This window comes from Pseudorca crassidens, chromosome 7, assembly GCF_039906515.1.
Source record: "Pseudorca crassidens isolate mPseCra1 chromosome 7, mPseCra1.hap1, whole genome shotgun sequence".
In the NCBI taxonomy this organism is placed as follows: Eukaryota; Metazoa; Chordata; class Mammalia; order Artiodactyla; family Delphinidae; genus Pseudorca; species Pseudorca crassidens.
The window spans coordinates 26,244,719-26,267,909 of record NC_090302.1 but is presented as its reverse complement, the minus strand read 5'-3'; the positions used below and the strand labels follow the sequence as shown (position 1 = coordinate 26,267,909).

At 48.3% G+C, this 23,191-nt stretch overlaps 1 protein-coding gene and 1 pseudogene across 17 annotated transcripts in view; one reads left to right on the top strand and one right to left on the bottom strand.

Annotated features, from left to right (window-relative positions):
* The window catches only part of ZNF462 (zinc finger protein 462), a 145,352-nt gene that overhangs the window by 56,858 nt on the left and 65,303 nt on the right, over positions 1–23,191 (top strand). For 10 of the 17 annotated variants that reach the window (XR_010944922.1, XM_067743730.1, XM_067743728.1 and 7 more), the window contains 8 exons: positions 1,906–2,155; positions 3,346–8,927; positions 9,735–9,899; positions 10,059–10,159; positions 11,495–11,582; positions 11,678–11,781; positions 15,561–15,679; positions 20,034–20,228. Coding sequence is in view for 14 of the 17 variants with exons in the window: in XM_067743730.1 (XP_067599831.1) it covers positions 1,933–2,155; positions 3,346–8,927; positions 9,735–9,899; positions 10,059–10,159; positions 11,495–11,582; positions 11,678–11,781; positions 15,561–15,679; positions 20,034–20,228 (6,577 nt within the window). In the remaining 3 variants the exon portion in view is untranslated. Of the gene's footprint in view, positions 1–1,905; positions 2,156–3,345; positions 8,928–9,734; positions 9,900–10,058; positions 10,160–11,494; positions 11,782–15,560; positions 15,680–20,033; positions 20,229–23,191 lie in introns of those variants that run through there. The other 7 variants (XM_067743738.1, XR_010944924.1, XR_010944923.1 and 4 more) reach the window with 7 other exon arrangements.
* LOC137228448 (small nucleolar RNA SNORA70) lies at positions 2,657–2,738 on the bottom strand (annotated as a pseudogene).

The window sequence follows — 23,191 nt, the reverse complement described above, 5'->3', positions numbered from 1 at the left end:
CCATCCCAGAGAAGCCATGTTGTGCTCAGAAGGGAGGCTCTGAGCTAAAATGGCCGCTCCTGAAGCTCAGAGGACTAGGGCAGCTTAGTGAGACTTAGAGCTCCAGTGACGCAGGAGCTCCTATCTCTTGAAAGTGTGATAAACACATTCAGCAGAGCTGTGGCTTGTTTGGCTGAGATGAAAGGACTAAGCTGGGGGGATGGGGAGCGCACACTGGATGATCTGCCTTTTTGCCGTGAAGTGTTCTAAATGCAGGAGTCGTCTGCACTATGGAAAAATTTGTGTTCAGGTCTAATGGGCTGTGCGAAAAGGAGAAGTGGGGTGGGGCCTCGGTGACGGCTGTAATTTGATCCAGAGCTGATAGCAACCTCTTCCACACAATTTGGGTTGGTGCTGAGACAGAAAAGCTGGTGTGGCTGGGAATATGGAGGCTGAGTTAGCCGACAGGGACTCTGGTGCACAGTTCAGGGTTTATTGAAAAAAAGGAGAAATTGCTGGGTGAAAGGGGAGAAGGTAAATCTCTGTGTGTCTCACTCTGCAAGCTCAGGCTGTCCAGAGCTGGACTTGCCAGGAGTTATTTTCACAGGAGCATTCTTTCAGAGAAAATCCTCCTGCCATAGCTCCTTTCACTGCATTGACAGATTTCTCCACTGTATTCTTCCTGCAGAAATCATTGATCTTTTACAATAAAAGTATAGAAAGTTGCTGTACGATCAAAGTATCGAAAGATCTGGCTTGTGGCTTTTGTTCTTGGACATCTGGTTCTAGATTACAGTGACTCAGTAGAGTTTGCTATGAGCTCAGTGAAGTAACTCAGTCATTAAGATAATAACTGGGTATCTCAACTTAAGATAGGAAGGCGTATGCCTTCTCATACATTTTTAACTTCTTAATGGTGGGCCGCTCCATTGAGTTCGTGTGAAGCTATCTGTATCTTTCAATCACACAGTAAATAGCAGGACAGAGGCAGCCGGGCAAGTTTTACTTTATTCTGAATCAGGTTCACTGCTTGTTATGGCCAAGTATGCACTCCACATTTGTAAAGGGGAGAAGTAGAAAAAGGGAAAGTCCTGCCTTAGAAGCCCTTCTTCCAAACCACGTGCATTTCTGTTGCCTTAGTGTAAATCGAGGTGCCGAGGTGCAACCTGAAACTAGAAACTGGATTGTCATCTAAAGTTGGTTGTTTAAGAATCTCTTGAGAAATATTTTATGACCTAATTAGATTGGAGAAGCTGTTAGGTTATAATTGGTAGGTAGTAAAAAGCAAATAACCATTTAGCTCATGAAAAAAAAAAAAAAAACCGTTTAAAGAAGGGAAGAAGGAGGTGTACCGCAATATCAGTTAAGAGAGTAGAAGAATAAAAAGATACAATAAAAGCGCTTCCTACTGCCACTCAGAGATTCAGTACTGTTTCACCGTTTGGTGATAAAACATCCATGTTTTACAGTATTAAAACAGCTAATGAAGAGTGAAGTTTGTCCTTTCTTCTGTATGGGCCACCTCTTTACTTCTGAGAAGATTCTGGTTCAAAAATAAAACTGGTCCCAGCCGGAATCAAAGTCAGTATTAACCTACCAAGAAATCTGAATTCAGTCAAGAAATTCAGAAACTACTAAAACTTTTGAAGTATTAGGGGTTTCTTTGGCACATAGCACTTGCAGATACATCAAGCTAGAAAAAGTTTACCTGCTTTTTCCCCCCTTCTTTGAAGTTAGGAAGTCAAGGACACCATCCCTGTTATGTCTGATTTCCTTTCTTTGGCCAGTGTTCCATCTGGCAAAGTCCAGTGAGAGGAAATGGCCGATATTGGAATTTCTTCCATCAATGGACTTGTAGCCCCAGCAGCCTCGGGTACGCGATGAGCGCAGGCCTTAAGGTGTTTTGTCTGCCTTCTGCCACCGCAGGTTCCTAATGTGAGAGGGTAGACCCAGATGATGGAGGTGCTTCAGTGCGATGGCTGTGACTTTAGAGCCCCGTCTTACGAAGATCTCAAGGCGCATATCCAGGATGTCCACACGGCATTTCTGCAGCCGACGGACGTTGCCGAAGACAATGCGAACGAGCCGCGCTCTGGGTCCATGAATGCCAGTAACCAGACAGAGGTGGAGTTTTCGTCTATAAAGGATGAATTTGTGATTGCAGAGGACTTATCAGGTAAATCTGTCCTGGGCTCGGCATATCTGATGTATTTCACTGCCCTCATCTATTTTGAGCCTGTAGCCGTGGTTCTTTTTTTTTGGACAGGAGAGTAGGACTTATTGGTGGGCGTGAGTAAGGAGGGGACGGTGCCAAGGCTCTCCTGAGTGCAGGGTCCGCCGCTTGCCCAGAGGGCCAGGATTACGGATGTATTTGACCTCACAGCCATCTGGGATGAGCTGCTTTTCTGCCACCTTGTTTTCAAATTCATCTGCATTAAACTTAGTAAATGCCCACTTCTTGGAGATGTGGCTCTTCTGGTGGCCAGGGAACTTGAACTTGGCCCTGTGGAGGGCCTTAATCACATGCTCCTTGTTCTGCAGCCTGGTGCGGATGGACCTTATGACTTGGCCAGCGTGGACCCTGGCCACTGTGCCCTGGGGCTTTTCAAAGGCACCGCACATACCTGTCTGGAGCCTAGATTGGGCAACATGCCAGTCATGAATGTCCACTGGAAAGGGCTGTCTGCAAGGTCCCTTAAGGCAACCAGTACAGGCAGCAGGCTGCATACAGTACCGAGGAGTCTGTAGCTGTGGTTCCTGACATGCATGGTTCCCACAGAGTTTCTTGCTCTCTGCGAGCCTCTTTTTTTTTTTTTTTGGCCACGCTGCAAGGCTTGTGGGATCTTTAAAGGTTCCCCGACCAGGGATTGAACCTGGGCCACGGCAGTGGAAAAACGCTGAGTCCTAACCACTGGACCGCCAGGGAATTCCCACTTGTGAGCCATTTTTGTGGTTTGGGCATCACGTTTCTCTTCTTGAGTAGCCCAGGTTATTGTTCTTTCAGCTTCCTCTGTTTCTTAGCTTCCCTTCAGTTTGGAGCACAGGGTAGTATCTTGGAAAGTTCTAGAATGAATATTGCAGTCTGTGAAACTTGCATTTTCATAGCTCTGTGGCACATGAATCGAGATGTGGAGACTCTTGCACCTGAAGCCAAGCACTGCCTTCCGTCCGTGAGAAGCAACGTGTTTATGTTCGTTAACGCTTCGTTAATACTCTTCAGGGCCTCATCTTGAGATGTTAGGCTTTTTGAATGTGATGTTTATTAATGAAGGATAATTGAGAAGAAAATGGATTTGCATGATTGAATTTCTTGACTCGCTTTTGCTATGCTTTTCTCTTCCCACTTACCTTATGCCTTCTCTTTAGGTCAAAATGCAACTGCATTGGGGACCGGAAGTTACTATGGCCATAGTCCAGGATATTACGGTCAGCATATTGCCTCTAATCCCAAACCAACAAGCAAGTTTTTTCAATGCAAGTTCTGCGTACGCTACTTCAGGTCAAAAAACCTCCTCATTGAACACACTAGGAAGGTCCACGGAGCTCAAGCTGAAGGGAGTTCAGCGGGACCTCCTGTTCCAGGATCCTTAAATTATAATATCATGATGCACGAGGGATTCGGAAAGGTCTTCTCTTGCCAGTTTTGCACATACAAGTCACCAAGGAGGGCAAGAATAATTAAGCATCAGAAGATGTATCACAAAAACAATTTGAAGGAGACCACTGCTCCTCCCCCTGCCCCTGCTCCGATGCCAGACCCAGTGGTGCCACCCGTGTCCCTGCAGGACCCCTGCAAGGAGCTGCCGGCGGAGGTCGTGGAGCGCAGCATCCTAGAATCTATGGTCAAGCCTCTGACCAAGTCTCGAGGCAACTTTTGCTGTGAGTGGTGCAGCTATCAGACCCCCCGCCGGGAACGCTGGTGTGACCACATGATGAAGAAACACCGCAGCATGGTCAAGATCCTGTCCAGTCTCAGGCAGCAGCAAGAAGGGACTAATCTGCCTGATGTGCAGAACAAGAACGCTCCCAGCCCCACTTCTAACTCCACCTATCTGTCTGTGAATGCTGCCAGCCGGGAGCTACCCAACACTAACGTCTCCACCTTCAGGGGCTCCATCGGCAACTCCATCATGAGACCCAATTCTTCTTCCGCTTCCAAGTTTTCGCCCATGTCTTACCCTCAGATGAAGCCGAAGTCACCTCACAATTCTGGCCTCGTCAGCTTGGCGGAGAGATCCCGTTACGGAATGACTGACATGACCAATTCTTCTGCCGACCTGGAAACTAACAGCATGCTGAATGACTCTAGTTCCGACGAAGAGTTAAATGAAATAGACAGTGAGAATGGCTTAACTGCTCTGGATCATCAGACAGCAGGCATGTCCGCGGAGCAGCTGATGGGCTCAGAGGGCAACAAATTATTGGAGACCAAGGGGATCCCATTTAGAAGATTCATGAACAGGTTCCAGTGCCCCTTTTGTCCGTTCCTCACCATGCATCGACGTAGCATCTCCCGTCACATAGAAAACATCCACTTATCCGGAAAGACAGCCGTCTACAAATGTGATGAATGTCCATTTACTTGCAAGAGCTCGTTAAAACTTGGGGCTCACAAACAGTGTCACACGGGTACAACGTCAGACTGGGATGCTGTGAATTCCCAGAGTGAAAGCATTGCTTCTCCGCTGCACGACGGTGTCGTGTCTTACGAGAGCTCGAGCATCAATGGGAGAAAGTCGGGGGTCGTGCTGGAGCCCCTGCAGCAGCAACAGCCGCCCCCGCCGCCCCCGCCGCCCCCGCCTCCGTCACAGCCTCAGCCGCCGCAGTTGCAGCCGCCCCATCAGGTGCCGCCCCCGCCCCCGCCGCCCGCGCAGGCCCCGCCCCTGCACCCCTACAAGTGCACCATGTGTAATTACTCCACCACGACTCTGAAAGGGCTGAGGGTGCATCAGCAGCACAAACACTCCTTCTGCGACAACTTGCCAAAATTCGAGGGGCAGCCCTCCAGCCTGCCAGTGGACGGCGAGACAGACAGCCACCCCTCTTCCAGCAACACTGTGAAGAAAAGTCAGACCTCAATTCTTGGGCTGTCCTCCAAGAACAATTTTGTAGCTAAGGCCTCTAGGAAACTCGCTAATGACTTTCCTCTCGACTTATCGCCCGTGAAGAAGAGGACCCGGATTGACGAGATCGCAAGCAACCTGCAGAGCAGAATTAACCAAACCAAACAGCAGGAAGATGCGGTGATCAACGTGGAGGATGACGAGGAGGAGGAGGAAGACAACGAGGTGGAGATCGAGGTGGAGCTGGACCGGGAAGAAGAGCCACCGGAGCCCGTCCTGGAGGTGCCCACGTCCTTCTCAGCGCAGCAGATCTGGGCGAGAGATGCCCCTGAGCCCCAGAAGGAGCCCAGCTTCAGAACTGTCACCCACGATTACAATGCCACCAACGGGGCTGAGATAGAGCTCACCCTTTCTGAAGATGAAGAGGATTATTATGGCTCCTCCACGAACATGAAAGATCACCAGGTTTCCAGCGCTGCTCTGCTCAACACCCAGACTCCTATCTACGGAACTGAGCACGGTAATGAAAATGCGGACTTTAGCGACTCGGGAAGGCTTTATTATTGCAAACACTGTGACTTTAACAACAAATCTGCCCGGAGCGTCAGCACCCACTACCAGCGCATGCACCCGTACATTAAATTCAGCTTCAGGTACATCTTGGACCCCAACGATCACAGCGCAGTGTACAGGTGCCTGGAATGCTACATCGATTACACCAACTTCGAAGACCTGCAGCAGCATTACGGCGAACACCACCCAGAAGCCATGAACGTCCTCAACTTCGACCACTCGGACCTGATCTACCGGTGTCGGTTTTGTTCCTACACGAGCCCCAACGTCCGAAGCCTGATGCCGCACTACCAGAGAATGCACCCCACCGTCAAGATTAACAATGCGATGATATTTTCGAGCTACGTGGTGGAGCAGCAGGAGGGGCCGAACACGGAGTCCCAGACGCTGAGGGAGATCCTGAATTCGGCTCCCAAGAACATGGCCGCGTCCGCTGCCGTGGCCCGTGGCGGCGGGGTGCCGGCTCCGTTCCCTAAGAACACCCCTTCCAAGACCTTTCCTCCAGAATGTGAAAATCAGAAGGACCCCTCGGTCAGCACTGTCGTCGTGTACGATTGTGACGTTTGCTCCTTCGCGAGCCCCAACATGCACTCTGTGTTGGTTCATTATCAGAAGAAACACCCGGAAGAAAAGGCCTCCTACTTTAGGATCCAGAAAACCATGCGAATGGTGTCTGTGGACAGGGGCTCTGCCCTTTCTCGGTTGTCATTTGAGGTGGGTGCTCCAGTGTCTCCCAAAATATCCGCCATGGGTTCCCCACCCCCCCCACCGCCCCCGCCACCAGACCTCGGTACCGAGCTTTACTACTGCAAACACTGCTCCTACAGCAATCGGTCAGTTGTGGGAGTCCTTGTCCACTACCAGAAAAGACACCCAGAGATAAAGGTTACCGCCAAATATATCAGACAGGCTCCTCCCACAGCCGCAATGACGCGAGGGGCCGATGGGCCCCAAGGCTCCCCCCGGGCACCGGCCCCCAGGCAGCAGCTCAGCCGGAGCGGCTCCGAGAGAGACGGCCCTCCTGCGGAGAGTGAGATGTTCTTCTGCCAGCACTGTGATTACGGGAACCGCACGGTCAAAGGTGTCCTCATCCATTATCAGAAGAAGCACCGAGACTTCAAGGCCAACGCGGACGTGATCCGGCAGCACACGGCCACCATCCGAAGCCTCTGCGACCGTAACCAGAAAAAGCCTGCCGGTTGCGTGCTGGTCCCCCCCTCGAACGTGGAGCGGGACAGAACGAAACTCCGGGCGCTCAAGTGTCGTCAGTGCTCGTACACCTCCCCCTACTTTTACGCACTGAGGAAGCATATCAAGAAAGACCACCCTGCCCTGAAGGCCACGGTCACGTCCATCATGCGGTGGGCATTTCTAGATGGCTTGATAGAAGCTGGCTACCACTGCGAGTGGTGCATCTATTCCCACACAGATCCCAACGGTTTGCTCCTCCATTACCAGAGGAGGCATCCCGAGCATTACGTTGATTATACGTACATGGCCACCAAGCTCTGGGCTGGGCCAGACCCATCCCCTCCCTCTCTCACGATGCCAGCTGAAGCCAAAACGTACAGATGCCGAGACTGTGTTTTTGAGGCCGTCTCCATCTGGGACATCACCAATCACTACCAAGCGTTCCACCCCTGGGCCATGAATGGGGACGAGTCCGTGCTGCTGGATATCATCAAGGAGAAAGATGCTGTCGAGAATCCCATCCCTGCGCCTGAAGAGCTCGTGGGCCCCGTGAATTGTGAAAACAGTATGCCGGCCCCACTGCCCGAGCAGGAAGCTGACTGCCCCGAGGACGCCAGGCTTTCCCCAGAGAAGAGCCTCCAGCTAGCGTCAGCCAACCCCGCCATCTCCTCCACCCCGTACCAGTGCACCGTGTGCCAGTCTGAGTATAACAACCTGCACGGCCTTCTGACCCATTACGGGAAGAAGCACCCAGGCATGAAAGTGAAGGCTGCTGACTTTGCCCAGGATATCGACATCAACCCGGGCGCTGTCTACAAATGCAGGCATTGCCCCTACATCAACACCCGCATCCACGGCGTCCTGACCCACTACCAGAAGCGACACCCGTCCATCAAGGTGACTGCCGAGGACTTCGTGCACGACGTGGAGCAGTCCGCCGACATAGCCCAGAATGACGTGGAGGAGACGAGCAGGATCTTCAAGCAAGGGTACGGCGCCTACCGCTGCAAACTGTGTCCCTACACGCACGGCACTTTGGAGAAGCTCAAAATCCACTACGAGAAGTATCACAACCAGCCTGAGTTCGATGTCTTTTCCCAGTCTCCCCCGAAGCTGCCCGTGACCCTCGAGCCCGAGATAACCACTGAAGTGAGCCCCTCCCAAGTCTCCGTGACCGAGGACGAGGTGGGAGAGGAGCCCGTGTCCACGTCTCACTTCGCTACCTCGCACCTGGTGTCCCACACTGTGTTCCGGTGCCAGCTCTGCAAGTACTTCTGCTCCACGCGGAAGGGCATAGCCCGGCACTACCGCATCAAGCACAACAACGTACGCGCCCAGCCTGAGGGCAAGAACAACCTCTTCAAGTGCGCCCTGTGTGCCTACACCAACCCCATCCGCAAAGGGCTGGCTGCCCACTACCAGAAGCGCCACGACATCGACGCCTACTACACCCACTGCCTGGCGGCCTCCAGGACCATCAGCGACAAGCCCAACAAGGTGATCATCCCGTCGCCGCCCAAGGACGACTCCCCGCAGCTCAGCGAGGAGCTCCGGCGCGCCGTGGAGAAGAAGAAGTGCTCCCTGTGCCCCTTCCAGTCCTTCAGCAAGAAGGGCATCGTGTCCCACTACATGAAGCGTCACCCGGGGGTGTTCCCCAAGAAGCAGCACGCCAGCAAGTTGGGGGGCTACTTCACCGCCGTCTACGCCGACGAGCACGAGAAGCCGGTGCTGATGGAAGAGGAGGAGAGAGGCGGCTTCGAGAAAGCCGAGGTGGAGGGGAGCGAAGGGCAGGAAATCGAGTGGCTCCCGTTCCGCTGCATCAAGTGCTTCAAGCTGTCCTTCAGCACGGCGGAGCTGCTGTGCATGCATTACACGGACCACCACAGCCGGGACCTCAAGAGGGACTTCGTCATCCTGGGCGGCGGCCCCCGCCCGCAGAGCTCCGCCTACCAGTGCAAGCACTGCGATAGCAAACTGCAAAGCACGGCGGAGCTGACCTCACACTTGAGCATTCACAATGAGGAATTCCAGAAGCGTGCCAAACGTCAGGAGAGGAGGAAACAGCTTTTGAGCAAGCAGAAATATGCAGATGGTGCTTTTGCAGATTTCAAACAAGAGAGGGTAAGGATATGTTTTGCTTTCCCTTCCCCCAGGAGGCCTCTCATCACTGGTGCCCACATGCACGTCTTCGCTGCCAGCCAAACCGCTACGGGCTTCCTAGTGACTTAGCCTGCCAGAGAGCTCAATAAGTCAATTAAACATTTCGAGCTTGATTATCCCCCACCCCCCGCGTTCTACGCTCACCCTTCTCCCGGCCCCCTCCCTCTCGCCCCTCCCAAGGTTCCCCAGGGGAGGGTCGGGTGGCTTTTCTGTATTTCTCTCTGCCAAGTAGCCTTATCCGAGGCCTAGTTACAGGACAACGCTCGCTCTCTTTCCCAGGGCAGTTGCGGGCCGTCTCTTGGTATCGTTAGCGCTTCTCAGCCATGTCTTGGTTTGCAGTGTCGGCTACAGGAACCTAACGTCTCCAGGAGTAGAGTTTTTTTTTTTTTCCTTCTTTTTTTTTTTTTCTTTTTTGGTCAAGAAGTTCGCTAATGGCGTAGCTATGCGACGTTTCACCTGTGTAGTTGAAAAATTGGTTTGAAAACCAGATAACTTGGTGGCAGTGACCATGAGACTTCAGCACCGAGATCTTCTCTCCTCACAAGTCATAACCTGTTTGGGTTCTGGAGACTTCTCCCGCGCGCGCGCAGTGGGCAGCGCGCCTCGCCCCTGACGAATCTGTTATGTAAAACTGCTCGCCGTGTTAGCTCCCTTGGTTTTTAACCTGCTAATCTGCTTTAACGTAAAATCTGCTAGTAAGCTGCAAGAATAAATGCCGGCGTTGAGGGAGGGCTCGGAGTACTGATGGCTACCACTGTATTTTACCAGCCTTTTGGTCACTTAGAAGAGGTGCCAAAGATCAAGGAGAGGAAGGTGGTGGGCTACAAATGTAAATTCTGTGTGGAAGTGCATCCGACGCTCCGGGCCATCTGCAACCACCTGCGCAAGCACGTCCAGTACGGCAGTGTCCCGGCCGTGTCAGCCGCCGTGAAGGTGAGCACTGGGAAGGTCTGGATGAGGAGTCTTGTGTGTGAGCCCTTCGAGTTCCTAATTCACGCCGTTGCTCAGAGCCGCTCAGGAAAGGGCGACCCCACATGTGGGCGTTCCTGAGTTATGCTGGGATCGGTCTGGCTTGTTTTGATTTCTTTACAGGTTGGATCCTCCTCATCTTCCGTGTTTCGACCCGGTTGCGTTTCGATCTGGTTCCCTTCCACGCGGATAGTCTGGTGGAAACAGAAGATCCGGGCCTCTCGGTACAGGAGGCCTTGGGTCTCCCTTCTATGTTGCGTTTAGTGCCGTTAGGTGTTCGCTTTTGCAAGCGGCCCGGGCTCTTGAGAGGAGTCCAGTGGGTTCTGTTCCCATCCTCTTCTGCGCCTCCCACTGCCTGACTTCTTGCTGTTCTCATCTGGCGACGGTGCAGAGAGCCCGGGAGAATCCGTCTTTTACTTCTTATCCTGGGTCCCCGGAGGAGCGTTCAGAAACGTTAAATCTAAAACTGAAAGCCTCCAGGTCACAGTTGGCCCTGTGAGCCCTTTGACCTGATTTGTCTCCTCCATCCCCTCTCCCTCTGTGTTGCTGGCGAGCACCTTCTCTCTGCCCCCGACCAGTATTAGGCCACCTGGTTTGAAAATGATAACCCTAAAATGAGCCACTGTTTCAGTGACCAAGCTGCCATCCCTGCCTTCCAGGGTATTGCTAACCACTTAGTGTTGAGCAGAGAAGTCAGTTCAGGGCTCTGCTCTCTCTCTCTCTGGATACGTGAATGCATTTCTGTCATCGGCCCTTCTTGCTCTTGAGTCCTGTTTTGCCAATGTGGCATATGGAGGCGAAGCTTCCACTCTTCCCATTGAAGACTGAAGCCTTGTGGCTGGCGGCACAGCAGTGAGTGGCACGGGGACAGCATCAGTCAGCTTCTTGCCCGCCACCAGGGTGTGTCCCAGCCTTGCGTCCCATAATTGCTCAAGGGAGACAGCGGCTCTTCCCGTGTAATCAGTAATCCGAAGGAGCCCCCCCCCAAGCCAGGCTAGGCTGCTTCTTAATTTTTTGAATTGATTGTACAGCAACCTTCGGTCAAGGGGTGACGTCACCGCCTGTGAGATGGGGATGAGCGTGGTGGCAGAGAGCTGGATCTTCCAGTTTCCTTCATTTCCCGAGGGTGTTCCAAGGCTCCCAAGTGCCCATACCGCACCATTCTCCTTTTTCCCCTTCCTTCCTCTCTTCCTTTCTCTGAGCCATAACCCTAACCTGCGTTATATCAGTTTCGGTAGGATCCCAATTTGAATTTTCTCTTTAAGATAGAAGGTAAGTGAGTGAACTGTCTTCAAAGTGGGAGAGCGGCTCCCTCAGCTTTCCCAGACAGTAGCAACCTGTGTCCGGATATGTTGCCCTCACGTCACCACCACTGCATGAAGGATGGCAGTTGGGTTTGCCCTCCCTCTAGGGGGAGCTGGAGAGGCAGGGGAGGAAGCCTTAACAGGAAATGCTTAACAGGAGTTTGGGAGAATGAAGGGAGAGGAGGAGAGCTGGGAGCAATGATGATGGATATTTATTTTGTTGGTGGGGCATGTGTGTGTGTGTGGTTCTCTTAGCAGGAGGCTGAAGACCCTTCCCACTTGTTCCTGGATGGACTGGAAGCAGCCAAAGATGCCAGTGGCGCCCTGGCGGACCGGGTGGATGGTGAACACTGCTTGCTTGATGGAATGTTGGAGGATGAAACCCGGCCGGGGGGATACCATTGTAGTCAATGTGACAGAGTCCTGATGTCCATGCAGGGGCTGCGTTCTCATGAGAGGAGCCATCTGGCCCTGGCCATGTTTACCCGCGAGGACAAGTACAGCTGCCAGTATTGCTCCTTTGTTTCTGCTTTCAGGCACAAGTAAGTGTTCACCGAGTGGGTGCAAGTGGTAACTGGAGGAGGTGGAAGGCGGGAGCGCTTGGAGGCGTCTGAAGGCCCCGCTCATGGTTCAGGCCTGCCGTTCAGTTGGCTGTGTTACCTTGAGCCTCTGTCGCCCCACCTGTCAAATGGGGCTGAGAACAGGAGATTGTTTGCCTGACATCAGATTTGGCGAAATCGGGCATTTAGAAAAAAAATTGAAGTATAGTTAATTTACAAGGTTGTGTTAATTTTAAGCGTACGGCAGAGTGATTCAGTTATACACACACACACACACACACACACACACATATACACACACAAACACAATACATACACGCATTCTTTTTCAGACTCTTTTCCGTTACAGGTTATTACAAAATATCGAGTATAGTTCCCTGTGCTACACAGTAGGTCCTTGTTGTTTACCTATTTTATATAAAGTCGTGCAGTGATCCCCAACCTTTTTGGCACCAGGGACCAGTTTCTTGGAAGACGGTTTTTTCCACGGGGCGGGGGGTCGGTTCAGACGGTAATGTGAGCGATGGGGAGCGGCGGATAAAGCTCGCTTCACTCGCTCCCCCGCCGCTCACTTTCTGCTGTGCGGCCTGCTTGGGGGACCCCTGAAGTAGTGTGTATCTGTTAATCCCAAACTCCTAATTTGGTCTCCCTGGCCCCCGCTATCCCCTTTGGTAACCGTAAGTTTGTTTTCTATGTCTGTAAGTCTATTTCCGTTTTGTAAATAAGTGCATCTGTATCATTTTTTTTAGATTCCACATGCAAGTGATATCATATGGTGTTTGTCTTTCTGTGTCTGACTTACTTCACTAAGTATGATCATCTCTAGTTGCATCCCTGTTGCAGCAAATGACATTATTTCATTCTTTTTTATGACCTAGTGCTATTCCATTGTACATATGTGCCACATCTTCTTCATCCATTCATCTCTTGATGGACATTTAGGTTGCTTCCATGTCTTGGCTATTGTAAATAGAGCTGCTATGAACATTGGGGTGCATGTATCTCTTTGAATGAGAGTTTTCTAAATTGGGCATTTTCTTAAATGATAATTTTGGAGGTGTTGCTATGACTTACACAAGGAAAGACCAGAGAGTAGATGCGTTTACTGGTGCATCTGTCGAACATTCATCCAGAACCTAGTCATCATTTGAGGAAGTAAAGTTCCATTTGGGAAATTTTAAGCAGCTAAGGAGGTAAAATTAGGACTTTTTAACCCATATGACCAAAGGGTCATTGCTTGGCATTTTTAAAAAGACCTGGAATGGTAAAGAAGTTTATCGATGCCAGAGAGATGCTTGAGGCGCAGGGTGGGTTGAGGAGACGGAGCTTCCTGCTACCCGGCACAGCTTTGAAATTGAAAATTTGGGTTTTTGTGTGAGGCTTTTCGGGGCGATAGGAAGAGGGATGGTTCTGAGAAGAAACAACCTTTTGTTGCCTTTCTCTCGCAACTGTATGAGAGAGAAATTTTTCAATAACGTGTTCTACAGTCTTGGATGAAGGTGACTGATGGTGAGACTGACACGCTGTTTATTTTTATCATAATTGAAAATAAGTGATGGGCTGTTTGCTTCTTAAAAAAGATAAAGTGCTAGTTAGTGTCTGTTGAAAGGCAGGAAGAGGTGATGCTTCCACAGAGGTTAGGATGGGTTGCAAACTCTTTTATGATTATACAGAGCCTAGTATCCAATCTTTGTCATCAGATTCATGCCCTGGCCTCAAACTTGTGTAGTTCTCATCCGTTCGATAAGTATTTGTCGGACAGCAACTCTCAACGTTTTCTGACACACACAACCTCAATAAATCGTTGTGAATAAATGAATATGCCCTGTTGTTGAGGCTTTGGGGGAATATAAAGATGAATAGGACATGGTCGGTGATCTCAGGGAACTTAGGGTCTAGTCGGGTTGTAAGTAAAGCAAGCACGCAAATGACTTGGCAAAACAAGGCACATGTCTTTAAAAAAAATGTATCAATAAAATGCAGTGAAGTTTCAAAGAAGGGAGATGGTACATCTACTTTGGAAGAATCGGGAAGGTTTTATGGAACAGGGAGCACTGGAGCCAAGTCTTAAAGTAGGAAGACAGGACCTGCCAAGTTTGGAAAGAACATGCAATGTGGAGGAAACGATGAGTGAGTAGGGCCCTGAGGAAGAGATCGATGCTTAGGAGGGACCAGTTGGCGGTCTAGTTGGACTAATTTTTAAGTGATATGTAAAGGAATAGTAGAAGGTAAAGTCTGAATACCTGAGTAGAGACTGCATTTGGGGGGTCTTTGAATGCAGAATTAGTGCTTTGTAATATACATTACTGGTAAAAGGAAGACTCTGAAACGAGTAAAGGCATCTTAATCACTAACATTTATTGAGCCTCACTGTGTGCCAGGCGCTGTGCTGCGTGCCTTCAAGTATTACCTCATTTTATTCTCAGAACAGCCCTATGAGGTATGGTCCCATTATCATCTCCCTTTCCTGGATAAGGGAAGTGAGGCCTTTTGATGTAGAGGGGTTATGGAACTTGCCCAAGGCCACTCGGCTTATGAGTAATAGCTAGCATTTGATCTCAGGCAGTCTGACTCCATCGCTTGTGCTTTTGAGTTGGAAAAAAGATGGGGGAGACCAATTAGGAGGCAGTGATAGTAGCTGATCCACGAAGTTAGAATGGAACTTGGGAACAGTTGAGGGAAGGAGGATCTTCATGTCTTGGGAAAATTGGCTTACCGGAGGGGAAGAGGGACAGAGTACAGTACAAATGGCACGGAGGTTTCCAGGCCGGTTGACTGACAGCTTGGAAGTGTTCTTTCTACAAAGAAGGGAATGAAGAAGAGAATTTGTTTGGGATTTAAAAAAACTGACGTGTTTGTTTCAGGCTGGTTGAGTTTAAGATAGCTGAAGGACATTCAGCGGGAGGTGTCCTTAGGCAGTGTGGAAAGGGCTGCTTTGGGGCTTGGGAGAACATTATATATTTAAATGGTAAGCAGTACTGTTCCCATATGAGTTATTTAGAATGGAATCTAGTTCTCCGGGGCATTGATACAAATTAAATTAGAACATCTTCCCACACCTCGTTGGGTAGATTTATTATTTTTTTAGAGTAGTAATTATTATGAAATACTGGGAAATTATAATTAAATCATTTCTTTATAAGTTGCTTCTGGAATACGGATGTACAGCAAACATGGTTTTATCAGAAGGCATGGCCAGCCTTTGGATCACATGATTTCCTGTAAACACACCTGCAGTGGACCTCCATATTTAGAAAGACCTTGAAAATAGCCCATTGCAAGTGCCCTGCTCAAGTGTTCACAGCGGAATTAAGGTTTAAGAAGGAAGTCAGCCTTTTTTACATGCAAAATTTCTCTAATTCCCTTTTTTTTTTTTTTTATGGTGTAAGTTCAAGGACTCTTTGATAGGCACCTCATTGACTTTTCAGAAAACTTAAATTTGTCCATATTTTACCTTTTCCTTTTAGATGCCCTCTTCTACTTCACAGTGCTTTAGAGAAGGGAAAATAAGTCTACCAAGACCTGTTTCCATTGCCATGTCTCTCAAGCCAAAAAAAATTTTGATCTCTTCTTTCCTTTAGCTTCTCCAACTCTTGCCAGTTTGCGTTTGTTTGTTTTTTCCCTCCTGTAAGCACCATCCTTGGAAAGTAACAAAATGACTTTGAACAGCTTAGAAATGGGATTTCTGGAAAAGGGCAATGAGAAAATGTTGGATGCAATTTTTAATATTGTCATTTCCTTTTCTCTTCTTCTGCATCAAGTTTGGATCGCCATATGCAAACCCACCACGGACACCATAAACCTTTCCGATGCAAGCTCTGCTCCTTCAAGTCCTCCTACAACAGCCGGCTGAAGACACACATCCTCAAGGCTCATGCTGGTGAGTTGGTGTTCGCGGTGCACTGGTTCCCTGAGTTTGAAATTTAATCGTCTTCAGTGAGTGAAATTTTTAAGTCTCTTGCTCCATACACATGAGAATAAGGTTCTCTTGAGATGGTTGTGTATTCAGTTTTATTTTGACCTAATTAAAAAAATAAAAGAATGGCCCAAAGGCAAAATAATACCAAGTACCATGTCACGCATGTCATAGTTGATTCGTGCAGCTAACACATACCTACTGACAGATTCTTGCTACTCACAGGTTCTGTTTTCTAGAGAAATTTCTAAATTACCTGGACTTTCTAATGGAAATGCAAGAATTGGTACATCTCCTGAAGATAATTTCCAACTAAAATAAAGTGATAGTCTTGGGGACGTTCAAAGGGACACAGAGACCTCAGGATGTGTGAGATTTCTCATGAGATGCCCTTAGATGCATTTCCACATCCCAGATAAGAAATGACCGTGGGTCATGAGTGTCCAGGAGTTGTGTTGATCTCCATCACTCTATCATCCCATCTCATCGTGCTCGTCTCATGAACATCCCTTACGTACCAGTCTCTGTACTAATAAGCCTGGTATATTCATCATCTCATTTAATCTTCAAGGCAGTCCCAAAGGGTAGATGTTGTCACCCTCAGTGTCGGATGAAGCCACAGAGACTCAAAACCCAGTGTCCTGCTCAAGGCCACAGAGCCCATTCACTAAGAATTTGACTCCAGAACAAAAGCCTACATCCTTGTCACTCACAGGATGCTGCCTCCCTCTCTCCTCTGCTCTTTTCTACTTGGCATGTGATGGAGGATGCCCACAGGTGGCTAATCAGAACTCAACGAAGAGAGGAAAGAGGCATGAGTAAGAAAGGCAGTGTGGCAGGGTCTGGGCGGCCTCCTCCCAGGATGTCCCCAGTCCTCTGAGGAGCCCGACTCTGCAGCAGCCTGTGGCCCTCTCAGAGGTGTTGTCAGCCTTTGAGGAACTTACAACAAGCAAAGGAAAATTGGGAAACCAATAGCTTTAGAATAGCTAGCGATACTGTCAGAGATTCTTCTAGAGATCCCGTCTCCCTGCTGAGTTTCCTCAGCTAGGGTGTTTAGAATTCTAGTTGAATTCTAGTTTAAAATTTTTCAATCAACTAGAATTCTTCTGTCTCATTTATTTGCTTCCCTTCCCTTATTAGCTTCTTATTAACTGCCCAGAACCCGAGTCCTTCACTTTTGTCGTGTCCTCATCCCCTGTGGAAATACAGCCATGTCTCTACTGTTTCCTGAAGGTTGGGTCCCGTTGAACTGGCTTAATGGAGTAAAACTACGGAAGCCTTCAGGATGCCTTAAGCCCACTGGGGGTGGGGGAGGGGATGGCAGATTAGCTATATGGGCTCTTCTCTATCTGTTAGTATTTTTATATCTTCCAGAACATTTTACTAAAGTTCATGGAGTAAGAGGCTTCGGGGTTCAAACCACTCTTTTCTAACTGGTGTATATTGTAAATTATTCACTCGGGACACTGTCCTGGGGAGTTTTCCCCATAGATCTCAGCCTTGTCAAAAACACTTTACCAGTGGGAGTTGGGTAAGTGATTTGGCCTGTGGGAAAGACTTTAAAAAAGTGCCACAGGCTACACACGGACTCCAGGGCATTGAGCTGAAGTGTATATTCTTGGAGCTGACCAAGCAGACTGGTCTTCTGTGCTCGCTGGTTTGCAGGAAGGAAGCATCCAGAGAGAGAGGATGGGAGCATCGTAATCCAGTTGTACACACACTTTGAACCGTTGGTGTCTATGACTTGGTCTTAGCTACAGAGAGTGGCTTGGCTTGGAGAAAGCCAAATCATTTTCCAGAAGACTCTTGACTCGTCTGTTCTAGATGGAGTGTTTTATTTTATTTTATAGGGTAAAAGGTAGTGTGTACTAACCAGATACCTGGATTTGAGTTCTCTCTCAGGTTATGCTACTTATAACCACCCACCAAGGTTCATACAGCCAGGTTTGCACTGAAAAACTGAGAAATGGAATAAGGAGAGCAGTAGTGTACAATATGACATATATTTATTATTTCAGTAAACACCATTATTCATACCCAGCATTATCCTGTAGCTAACAGGTCATGGTCTGAGGGGTGTGGAATTGACTGGTGTTCTCGTTTGGGTCCTCTGACTTCTTTGTGCTTCTCTTCTGCTTTGGGCTATAGTATGTTGCCTCATTCAAGGTTTTGTGTGGGTCTCTTCAAGGCTTTCTTGGAAATGCACACTTTGGGGGTCATCAGTGGTGAAAAGGAGGCTTGAATGCGGGACTTCAGATGCTGGTCTCACTTCACATGAAACCACTTAGTAATTTTCGGGGTGGCAGGAAAGTAACCATCTCAGCAGGGTAAAAGCAAGAGTGGAGGTTTAGGGCTTCCCTGGTGGCGCAGTGGTTGGGAGTCCGCCTGCTGATGCAGGGCACGCGGGTTTGTGCCCTGGTCTGGGAAGATCCCACATGCAAAAAAAAAAAAAAAGAGTGGAGGTTTACTAGCTCATTCTCGCTCTGCTTTAGTGAGCATTTGTCTATAGCACATCAGTGCTGTCCTCAGTTCATATTCACTGGTCCACAAAACCTTCGTTACTAACAATCCTTTCTTCTCTTATTCCTCTCCTTCCTTTCCCTCTTCTCTGGTTTTTAAGTTTCACTTGAAAATAAATTTTAAAAATACATGTTCATTAGAAAAAAATTGAAAATGAAAGAAGAAATACAGTCAAGGCATTCATAATCTTATTATCTGAAGACCACTGTTGTTAATATTTGATAATATTTCCTTTCAACCATTTCCTCTATAATTATTTTCCATAGTCATGATTATAATTTAATCTAAAATGTATTATGCTTTTCTGTTTATTTTTCTGAGTTTCAGTATTTTAGTTTTCTATGAATTGCCAACTCTTTGAGAATTTATTTTCATGAGTAGTAATTTATCAAGAAGATATACCCACATTTACTTAATCACTTCCCAGTGGTTGGAAATTTAGGTTGTTTCGCCCCTTTTTCAAGCATAAATAATGTATATTTCTAAACAGAGATTTCTAAGTATTCAAGGGTATTTCCTTAATATAAATTCTCAGAAGTGGAATTATTGAGTTGCAGGCATGAACTTTCTAAGCTTATTGTTATAAAAAGCAAAATTGCTTTCCGAGTTGATTGTACCAGAGTTTGTCTGTCCAGCGACATAAGGATGCCCATTTCACACCCTTCTTAAATTGCAATTCATGTAAAAGCTGACTTAGGGCAAAGATAAATCATACTCTCATTTAACTTGATCATAGTGATCTGTGCTGTATTTCAGTGGTATAAAAACAATTAAAAGGACAATACTTTGTAGAAAACAAACTTATGGTTACCAAGGGGGCGGGAGGGGGAGGGAGGGATAAATCGGGAGATTGGGATTGAAATATACACACTACTATGTATAAAATAGACAACTAATAAGAACCTACTGTATAGGTATTGTACAGGGAACTCTACTCGCTACTCGGTGATGGCCTATATGGGAAAAGCATCTAAAAGAGAGTTCGTACATGTATATGTTTAACTGACTCACTTTGCTGTACAGCAGGAACTAACACAACAGTGTAAATCAACTATACTCCAATAAAAATTAACGAAAGAAAAATACTTATTTTTACTTACATGTCCTTTTTATTGAAAAATATTGGAGCTAAATGCAGACACACGTTTATATATATAAACACACCTCTCTCAGTTAAAGAAATGACTTTCACCCATTTCTGTGCTATTGATCAGATAGGGAAATGGAGTTTTGTGCTGAGGTTCGTGAACTGGTCCCAAAAAACCCCACAGGTAGGATGTATGGAATCCAGGAGGCCTAGAGTCAGCAAGGAAGTAAATTATGAGGATAGCACAGCAGTTTGCACTGAGTGACTTCGTGCTCGGAAAGCCACCGATCGACCCTTGGAATAAGGATGGAGTGTATTATTTTCTGTGGATGATACGAAGGCTGGAATGAAAACTGACATCGTCATTTGTAGTACAGAGAGGGAGGGAGACAGACGGGAAGCCTTTGCCGAGGGAGCTACCTAGACATTTGGTTTCACGCTCTGCTGGGGAATCTACCGTAGGCTCATCCCTGTAAACAACGCGTGAGATGGCAAAGGGACCAGGTCACTCGATGACGGAGCTCCTAAGAGAGTTCCGATCCTCCAGGAGCCCTGTGGTCGTGGCAGTGGGCAGGGGGTTGGTCTGGGAGGGTCCTCAGACCGTGCAGCTTGGGACGGGCTCTCTGGAGTCACTGACCCTGTTGTTCTGTCTCCCACCCGCCTCGTCCCCTGTCCCCTCCCTCTCCCCTGCCGCCGACCGTCTCCCTCCAGGTGAGCACGCCTACAAGTGTTCTTGGTGCGCCTTTTCCACCATGACCATCAGCCAGCTGAAGGAACACTCCCTCAAGGTCCACGGAAAAGCCCTGACCCTCCCCAGGCCGAGGATTGTCAGTCTCCTCTCCTCGCACGCCCACCACTCCTCCTCCCAGAAAGCCACCCCGGCCGAAGAAGTGGAAGATTCCAACGGTAAAACCGGGCTTCCGAGCCGCCATCAGTCATGGGTGGGGGGAGGTGGGCTGGGGTTAACGGCCCATCCTTCTTTCTAGAGGAAAATCTGACACGAAAACGTGGCGGTTCAAGTGAAGGAAGAAACGGGAAAAGGTTGGAACAGTATAGACATTGGAGTTGGAGGGTGAAGTGAACTCGGTGAGCATCTGTTTGGTGCTGAGGCCAGACACCCCTGCACTGGTGTGCCCGCTGCTTGTGAAAAGAGCACGTGTGTGATGGGTTCGTGTTGGATTCTTCCGCCGTGGTTGTGAGCAAGGAGGAGGATGAATACCAGGCAGATTTCTTTCTTCGTTGACTTTTTTACTTATTGATATCCTGTCTTGTCCTAAAAAATACGTGTGCTGTGAAGTGTTCGGGGTGCCAGATGTGTACGTTAAGGACAGAATTCAGAGGGACTGGCATGGGCGAGTGGGTGGGGGCATGTGTCTGATGGGGTCACAGGAGAATTTAGGGGTAACGTAGTGATTTCTGTTAATGGCTGAAGGATGTCGAGGAAGCGTCATTTGGAAGGAGGGTGTAACTGCCCACTTTTGGAAGCTTCAGACTAAGGCTGGGAAGCCCTGGAAGGGGTCTCCTCGCTGGCAGTGTAACTAAAGCTGTAGGAGAGAGAGAACGAGAGCGAGAGATGGCGGGTGTGGCAGAGCGAGCAAAGGACGGCTTGTTGTTTCGATCCGCCCAAGAAACAGAAGGTGTTGATTACTCAGCTCACCTCAGATGACTGCAGAATCCCGTGCTTCGGAGAGGAGGGAGTCTGGAGAGTCTTAGTGATGTAGAAGACCTGAGAGCTGCTCTCTTCCGTGAGCCTCTCGTGCTAGAATCCCTTCTGCGGCATCTCTGGTAACCAGTTATCTACCCCCTAGCCTGAATACTTCCCAGGTCACGGAATGGACTGTTTCCCAAGGTCTGCTACTAGGTCCCTGAGAGGAGCTTAGTGGGCTGGCAAGAAAGTTCAGGGGCTCTTTGGAACAAAGGCTTGGCTTTGAATCTTACTTCTCTCAATGCCAGTTGTGTCTTCCTGGGCAATCTTAGCTTCCTAGACTCACATGACAAATTGGATAATGATACCTACTTCATGATGGCCTTGAGAGATTAATGAGAAAAGGTACATGTGTAAAATGCCTAGCACAACACCTGGCACATGTAGGTATTTAATAAATGGTCATGTTATTCAGCACTTTGCATCCTTTGATTGCAGTTTTGGCTTTTGAGACCATTTATGACACGTATGAATTTGGGGTTGTTTTTAATGTAAGGGTTTAAAAAGATAGAATCCTCAGGTAACCTGAAGATCTGACAGCCCAACATGTCCATGTGGGCTGGTTATCCAAATAGCAAAAGAGTAAATGAGGAATCTTCATTCACAAGGTCTGGGCGAAGACAAGTGGGAGGAAAAGAAAAGGTAAGTCCTGGGATTAAAAGCTGTCGTTGCTGAGTTGTAGAACTTGGTGGCCTTTCCTTTGCATATCGGTAAACACCAGCTTAGACACAATAACTCCTTGCCGGTATCCCTGTCTTGAAGGACTTCTGTTTAACAATGAAGGCTTGTTGTAATGAATGAAGTGAGCGCGCTGTCTCCTCAGCTGTTGTGTGGCAGTTTAGCCTGTGTTTGTTGTTGTTTTCCAGGAAAACTTCAGAGTCTCAGAGTGAGGGGTGGAGAGGAGATGGGGGGAGCACATGTGAAAGGCCACAGAAGATGTCCCCTTTGCACCTTGAGATTCTGTTCTTTGTAAGAGATTGGTATATTGCAACAAAAGGCAAAATAGAATTTGATGTAAATTGTAAGGTCTTGTTTCACATGATTGTCAATGAATTGCTTTCATCTGAAATGGAAGCTACGCTTGTGGAACCATTTGGGTGAAATTGATACATCCAAACACCATTCCCAGCAAAGGCTTTTCCTGGGACATTTCTCTCCATGTTGTACCTTCTTTTCCCTTTGTCCTCCCCCCCCGCCCCCCTTGGAAGGTGGGTCTTAGTCTCAGGACAAGGGAATCCCGCAGACTACTCACTGCATGGCTTGCCTCCCTCTGTGTAGGCTGAAGAAGAGTTCAGTCAACTTCCTGAGTCTGTACTTTCTGCCAGTAGGTGTGCAACGCACAGAAGAATCATAAATGGATACAGTGCCATTCTGGCCACCCAGCAGCTTAAAATCAAATGTTTAGAGGGTATTATCAGCATGGTATTGGACTAACCGCAGCCCTAAGCCTGAAGCCTAACCTTTTTGGGGCTGATTTCAGGTTCTTGGAAGCTAGACTAGGTTAGGACCTTGGGAGGAGGGTGGTCGCAGAGACATGATGATAATGATATTGAGTAACTCTCTGCATGACACCGATAGTCTGTTCAGCCCCAGGGAGGTAATTTGGCAACATATAAAAGTGTTTTCCTTTCTTCTTCTGAAGAAAGAACACAATGAATGTGAAAGCTCTGGGTGACAACTCGTTAGTGAGGCCTACACAGAACTCATTGGACCTGTGCTGTTTTTAATGTATATAAGTAACCTGGATCAGTGGGTCCACAGTGATTTGTTTAATTCGGGTGAGGTAAACCCAAAGGTTTAAGGTGGGGTAAACAGAAAAAAGGCATCAAATGGGCTGTTCTCATGAATGGATAGAGTGGAAAGAAAAATTAATAGTGTGTCCGTTCAAAAGATACTTTCTTGAATCCTTCTGATGTAGGTCTTGCAAGGTTTTGGATGCCCAAGAATGATGGAAGAGGTTGAAAATGGGAAGGCTGTCTGCTAGGGAGCTGAGTGGTGGATTCCTAGAAGTGGCTACATCTGGGGGACGAAAAAACAGCTGTGGGGCTAGACAGTAGCCTGTAAATCACGCCTTGAATGGTGTTTGAAACACGCATGTGAAATCCAGTTGCACATTTTAATAGGGGGAAGCTGTAGGGCCATTGGCCCTCAGTTCAGGTTTCCC